General features: G+C 33.3%; 1 protein-coding gene across 2 annotated transcripts; it reads left to right on the top strand.

Moving 5' to 3' along the window:
* Positions 1 to 358: 358 nt before the first annotated feature.
* Positions 359 to 4437, top strand: LOC105158885 (catalase isozyme 3). 2 transcript variants are annotated; one of them, XM_011075790.3, is made up of 8 exons: positions 359 to 492; positions 652 to 748; positions 1590 to 1867; positions 2008 to 2784; positions 3072 to 3161; positions 3840 to 3907; positions 4004 to 4097; positions 4208 to 4437. In XM_011075790.3, the coding sequence occupies exons 1-8, from the start codon at positions 478 to 480 to the stop codon at positions 4265 to 4267; spliced, it is 1479 nt and encodes a 492-aa protein (XP_011074092.1). In that variant the 5' UTR covers positions 359 to 477; the 3' UTR covers positions 4268 to 4437. The 2 variants fall into 2 exon arrangements, with proteins under 2 accessions (XP_011074092.1, XP_088734670.1); XM_088878544.1 differs by lacking the exon at positions 359 to 492 and having other exon boundaries at positions 610 to 748.
* The last annotated feature ends 3107 nt before the right edge of the window (positions 4438 to 7544 follow it).

Genomic DNA, 7544 nt, shown 5'->3' with positions numbered 1-7544 from the left:
CTTTTGATATTTTTATTTTTTTTGATGTTATTGTCTGATTATTGATAATTGACTTATTAATAAAAATATTAGTTATTTATAATTTTTAAAATTTTTTACTTACCTCGAATATGTCCAGTACCGCTATTTTAATAAGTGAGCCATCGGGAATAACTGCTACAACGGAAAAATATGAATTAACCTTTGATTATATTTTTATTTCACAAAGAATTATACATTTATAAGTTATTTTAGTGATAATTTAATATTTATACATATTTAAAACAAACTAATATTTTTTTTATTTAATTAAATAAATATAGTAAAATAAAATTATATTAAATAAATGACCCCACCATAATTAAGAAATAATATATATAGCCATCCCTTTTAAAAACTCTATTCCCTGTTCCCAACACACTTCTCTCAATATTTATCTCCTTTCCGGATAAATTCCCCCCCAAAATTCTTCTCACTTTCTCTCTCTATTTCCGTCCCATGGATCCCTACAAGGTATCTGTTTTGTTGATTTTGATCTTCGTTTTTGTTTGATGGTTGAATGGTTGTTTTTTGATATCTGTGGCTTGTTTTTCTGATCATGTGATTGTCGTTCGGTGATGGACTTCTTTTTTTTTTTTTTTTTTGATGTATGGGTATTTGGTGATGGTGCAGTACCGTCCATCAAGGGCGTTCAATTCGCCTTTCATGACAACCAACTCTGGAGCTCCAGTCTGGAACAATAACGACTCCTTGACTGTCGGAACCAGAGGTATTACTCTTGTTTTTCTCTTTTGTTTGCCGTTCAATCCGCGGTGGTTCGGCGAATTGCCGAATGTTTCTCGTGGTGATTTCTTTCCTTTTTTTTTTTTTTTTTTTTGGTGTGTCCAATCTTGTTATTTGTAGAGGACTTGTTTTTTCCGCCCTTGAGTAATTATGTGACCGTCATTCTCTCTGTTGATTTTAAGCTTTGTCACCTGTGAAAATGAGTTAAAAGGTGTATAATTTCTTGTGCAGAACGGTATAGAGGTAATTAATATCAGATTAGATAAAGATTATCGGTGAGTTTCTGTGGATATTGTTTGTGTCCCTTGTTTGGGAAGATATGAGACAGAGAAACAGCTTTTGCGTCAGGGCTTTTGGGGATTGAATTCCATGCTATGTTAAGTTTATCCAGTTGATTAAGTTTTCAGCTGATAGATTAGTGAATTTTGCATGAGTCTGTTATGTAGTTGTTTTCTTCTGAACGGGAGACTTTTCCCATCCTTGTTTTTCTTCTTTAGACTTTCCTGAATTGTTTGATAGTGTACTGGTTAAGTCAATATTGCAATAATCTCACAAAAATTTGAAGAACCGAGGTTTATCTTTATCTTACTTTATGTTGCATGGTCGTGTTGTCGACTCTTTGAGATGATGTATAAATATTTATAATGTGTAACTAGATGTAATTTGCTGATGCATTTTCTTGGTAGAGTGTTCAGTAGGTTAACATTGTTGTTGCTTACAAAGCTTGGTTGGTTGTGCTTGAGTACTTTGCTTATATGAAGATCATCTCCTTCTGGGATCAAGTTTAGGAATACTTAAACTAAGGGAATTATTATTTTATTTTACAGGCCCTATCCTCCTTGAAGATTATCATTTGGTAGAGAAACTTGCTAATTTTGATCGTGAGAGGATTCCAGAACGAGTTGTCCATGCTAGAGGTGCTAGTGCCAAGGGGTTTTTTGAGGTCACTCATGATATTTCTCACCTTACTTGTGCTGATTTCCTTCGAGCTCCGGGAGTTCAAACACCTGTTATAGTTCGATTCTCTACTGTCATCCATGAGCGTGGCAGCCCTGAAACTCTCAGGGACCCCAGAGGATTTGCTGTGAAATTTTATACCAGAGAGGTATTCCATTTTGTTTCTTGTGAAGTTGTATTCCTTTTCTTTAAATGACACATATATATATTATTAAGAGTTGGAGGCAAAAGATTGTTTATAATCTGATACACTATTGGCTGAATTGCTTCTCTGTTTCATTGATGCAGGGAAACTTTGATTTGGTGGGTAACAACTTCCCTGTCTTTTTCGTTCGTGATGGAATGAAATTCCCTGATATGGTTCATGCCTTGAAACCCAATCCAAAGTCCCACATTCAAGAGAATTGGAGAATCCTGGACTTCTTCTCCCACCATCCAGAGAGTTTGCATATGTTCAGTTTCCTCTTCGATGATGTGGGTGTTCCTCAAGATTACAGGCACATGGATGGCTCTGGTGTCAATACCTATACTCTAATCAACAAGGCTGGGAAAGCACATTATGTGAAATTCCATTGGAAGCCCACCTGTGGTGTGAAATGTTTGTTGGAAGAAGAAGCTATCAAGGTTGGAGGAGCTAATCATAGCCACGCCACCCAGGATCTCTATGATTCAATTGCAGCAGGCAACTATCCAGAGTGGAAGCTTTTTATTCAGATAATGGACCCCGATCATGAGGACAGATTTGACTTTGATCCACTTGATGTGACGAAGACTTGGCCTGAAGACATTTTACCCCTGCAGCCAGTTGGTCGTCTGGTGTTGAATAAGAACATTGATAACTTTTTTGCAGAGAATGAGCAGCTTGCATTTTGCCCTGCTATTATCGTCCCTGGAATTTACTATTCCGATGATAAGTTGCTCCAGACTCGGATATTCTCTTATGCTGATACTCAGAGGCACCGTCTTGGGCCAAACTATTTGCAGCTCCCAGTTAACGCTCCCAAATGTGCCCATCATAACAATCACCATGAAGGTTTCATGAACTTCATGCACAGGGATGAGGAGGTACAAATTTTGATTTTCGAGTTCAATTCAATATATACCACCTCCTATTAAGAGCTTTGGAAGTTGATAAAAACATTTTGAGACTTTGCATCTTAGTACTGTCTCTGCTATTTAAATGTGTTTTAGGGAAGAGAATGTTCAGTTGGGCAATTTTCAGCTGTCTTTTGAATGTGAAACACATAAAATGTTTCCTTTTTTTTTTTTACTTTCAGTGCAGTGGCTTTAGTATGTTCTTTGCACTTCTTTCCTTGAAATTCTTGATCTGATATTCCAACTCTTTTTTTTAGGTAAACTATTTCCCTTCAAGGTATGATCCTTCTCGTCATGCTGAGAGGTACCCCATTCCTCCTGTCGTGTTGTCTGGGAAGCGTGGAAAGGTATGTAGTTTCAGTTTACTTAATTCTGCCATTTGGGCATTAATGTCTCTCTTGTGAGTTAAAATCTTTCTGATATATAGGCATTACCATGAAAAGGAAAAAAAGTGAAGGGGAAAAATCACTTTATGATTTGGTGTGGGGTTATGAAGGTAGAAATTTGAAACCTTTGCCAAAGCATTCTTCCTTTAGACCTGAGCCCCAGTACCCATGCAAATTCCCTCAATATGTTTTCAATGAAACATTGGTGATTGAGGTGTCAACCTGGTAACACTTTAAATGGTTAAATGAAGAGAAAAATTTCTCATATTTTCCGGGAACAGAGTAAATAGAGGTGATATTTATATGTTATTACACTACTGTACAGAGGTTTTTGACAATTTAAGCGATTTAATTGGGATTTGTTGAGGTACCTAATTGACCAATGGGCTCTGTCTATTAAAAATGCCTGATCAAAGGGAAATTGGTATGTGTATGCTTGGCTGTCTGTTGAAAGATGAGAAACTTGAAGATTGATTCAAAAGCTACTAAAATACCATTTTGCAGTAACTTATGAATTCCTGAAATAAGTATGAACTTATCTGCATATGGTAATCAATCTGATAAATCTGCTCATCTTGGTGAACTGCTGACTTCCAGAATAATTAATTTTTTAACTTGTAATACTTGGTTGATTAACAGATCTGCATCGAGAAGGAGAACAACTTTAAGCAGCCTGGAGACAGATATCGTTCCTGGGCACCGGACAGGTACACCACTCTTCATCTTGTTGAAAAATAATAATGAACTACTTTTAGGTGCATAAGAGCTTGCATCTTTGGTTCTCATACCTCTTCTTAATTCAGGCAAGAGAGATTTATCCGGCGATGGGTTGAGGCTTTATCTGATCCCCGTCTCACCCATGAGATCCGCAGTATCTGGGTTTCATACTGGTCTCAGGTATATACTTGTTCTTTGCTAGGTGGTTTTCTTTTTTTTATTTGTTGTAACCATGCGGAGATCAACTTGAGGTGCAATTTCGTACTTACCTGTTTCAAACTGTACTACAGGCTGACAAGTCTCTTGGTCAGAAACTCGCATCCCATCTCAATGTAAGGCCAACAATGTAAAAATCAATGTGAATGGAGTTTAGAGGTGATCCTGGTTTTGGAAGCATCAGTCATCAATCATATCCTACTGACTACTTTCTCCTCTGATATGTAATTTAACAAACGTAGTGATTAATGACGATGTCTATGTCCTAATCTTAATAAATGAGGATCCGCTTCTCCAGTGCTGATCTCTGATTGTGAATTTTCTATTTGAGGCTGCATATTCACATATCACTTACTAGTAAGTACTGTGTTTATGGCCATTTTCCAGGTTTCTGGAACTCGGCGTTTAAGTCTTTCAAAGTATACCATTCTGTGTTTGGCGAGTAGTGTGATGTTGCAAATCAACTGCTGCTTAAGCATACAACCTATGTGCATTCATGTAAATGAATCGCTTTCTGCGGCCCATTTTGCCGGCCCGTGGAATATGATATGTGAACATAGGTGACAAGAAATATCACATGAGTAGATAAATAATGGCGAATTTTAGCATCAGTAAGATGGGCATAAATTGGTGTGAGCTAGAAAATAATAACGCAGATGAATCTGAATGTGCGCCATATTCTTAACTTCATCTTTTGACAGTTTCTCGTGGGCCACCAATAGAGTTTTATTTTTTTGCCATTGTTGTTATTTGTGCAGTTGGTACCCACATCGGGTGTGGTGTTACTGCTAGCACAGTTGGTACTCATCACCTAATTATATTAAATTTCAGGAGAGGGTTTGCCCCTTCTAAGTTATTATACTGAAAGGCCGAAAAACGGGTCTGGATCCAATAGAAATTAACTGGTCTTGAATTCGGTCCAAAGTTTTACAAGATGGTCCTCATTAGTTAGGCCCAGCCGCCTTATTGGATGATAAGTTCAGCCCAGAATAAAAATAAACATGAGCCCATTCTATCTTGGCCCAAGCCCAAGTTTTCCTGTTGGTCAAAATCGTTCTGAAGTTAAAAAGATAAGAAAACCAACAAAGGTAGATAAATTTATAAAATCACGTAATTGAATTTTATGCTTAGATCATCAGTTTTTTGAAAAAATTGTTTTATTTAGTGAACAAATTCTATTTTCTAATTATCATAAATTATCATTAGTTTAGCTTTAGATGAAAAACCATATATTGTTTGGAAAATGAAAAGACACATGAGACTTATTTTATTATTTATCTTTAAAATTTCTTAAAAAATTTTATTATGACAACTAATCTTAGAAAACATTAAGACCTTGTTCAATTGGGGTGGAAAATGGGAGTATAAGAGAAGTGGAAGTAAAAATAAATATACAAGAGATAGTTTAGTGTTTGGTTAGAGGGAAGGGATGGAGGGAAAGTAAAACTTGATGTATATGAGACCTCTTCAGAGTTCAATTTCATTTCTATCCAAATGGACGGAAAATTAAAAGTATAAGATCAAGAAAACAAAAAAGTATATATTATATTTTATTTTTCTTTACTCTATTGCCCATATATATAATATACCATACATAATCACCAGAGAAAAGATAACAAAATTGTTGAAAAATTACTGCATCAAAAGTCAACAATGAATATTTTCATTAATAGAAAATATTCTTGTTCTTATTTAATAAATATTTTATTAATAAGGATTTTAAAATTTTGATGTACTAAAATTATATTAGTATAATGTTAATTTATTTATTTTCCAATACTAAATAAAGAGAATGGCTATTCAGTAAAATTATAAAAATAATTTTTTCTTCTCAATTTGTTTCATCATATCAAACAAGTGAAAATATTTAAAATTTACTCCACTTTCAATTATACTAAATAATTTAAAAGGAAATTATTATGCTTTCACTCACCTTCCTCCTTTTTACTTCTCTTTTCTTTTCACTTGAACCAGACGAACACTAATTTCATAATAAGATTCCTATTTGTTTAGCAGTGATATTGCTATTTATGAGCTAATAATAGCAAGTATATTATTATGTTTTTTTGGGTAGAATATAATTCTATTTTAGACATATCACGTTATAGTATATATCATTGTTATTTTGATATGTTTTTTCACTCGAGTTTATTGGTTATTGACGGAAGGTGGTCTTCTATTAGCTCAGATACACATGTTTCGAGATGTATACGATGAACAAAAATTTCGATTTACTGTAATAGTAGTAGTTGTTTAATTTTATGTTCATATGTTGTAGTTATTTAACTCATTTGTACAAGAAAATTAGGTATTGGTTTGTATAGATGCGTTTATAAGTTCTAAGAAAACGTAAAAATATTTGAAAATTTATAAGATGTTGAAAAGTGTTCAGTAAAATTTTTTAAAAAAGAAAATTTTGAGATATTTTTAAAATTTTAATAAATTCTTTCAATTTCGATCATATTAACTATAATATTAGCGTTATCAACACTTCATAATATTATTTTAACCAAACACTATAACAGCTAAAAAATCCTTACTTTCTGTTTAATTACAGAAATCACTCCTAACAATCAAAAGATAAAAGATAGTTTGTGTAATTATATTGACATTTTTTGGGAGTTTATGTATAATTTTTCAAAAAGTAGGAATGATTTGTATAAATGATATTGACATTCTGGTGGTGCACGTGTGATCATACAAATCTAAGTATAATTATTCATATTTTCTAAAATAAAATCTAATCATCTTATAAATTTTAAAGACATCTTATAATATATTTTTAATCAAATTTAGTGGAAACACCTTCTTAATCTGTAACTGTTCTCAAACATTATCTTTTAGTCTTAAAAGATTAATATTTCTCATAAATAATATTGATATATTATTATAGTTGAAACATGGGAAGTTGATATATGTATATATATATATATATGTGTGTGTGTGTATGCATGACTTGTTCGAAATCCAATCTTTATATCTATCACAAGAAATCTAGACCACCAATGGTGAGACAGTGTGTGTATATATGTACCTTTTGGTTATGTCATGATCCATTTCTTGCTACATCCATGTCTTGTGGGCTGCAAGCACTGCTGATATTTGTGGCCATACGAGGTTGATTTGATGCCTATCTTTAAATATTCGGTAAATTATAATGACATCCAATCAAGTTTAGTTAAATTATACAAATATGTTGTGATTTTTACAAAATTATAACTATGATTTTTGAAGGAGTGTTAGTGTGATATTCTTTTTAAAAGGCTGTTCGTTTAAATTTTATTTTTAAATAGGGGTATAATTGTAATTACAATTATAAATTAAGATGGTGTATCTATAATTTTACTAAAGAGAGGAGGCGTTTGTGTTTTTTGGCCTAATCTTCGGAGTTGTTAATATAATTTATCCATA

The sequence above is a fragment of the Sesamum indicum genome, linkage group LG3, assembly GCF_026168435.1.
Source record: "Sesamum indicum cultivar Baizhima isolate 11 linkage group LG3, ASM2616843v1, whole genome shotgun sequence".
In the NCBI taxonomy this organism is placed as follows: domain Eukaryota; kingdom Viridiplantae; phylum Streptophyta; class Magnoliopsida; order Lamiales; family Pedaliaceae; genus Sesamum; species Sesamum indicum.
Note: the sequence above shows the minus strand (reverse complement) of the source record. Positions and strands in the feature narration are given on the sequence as shown.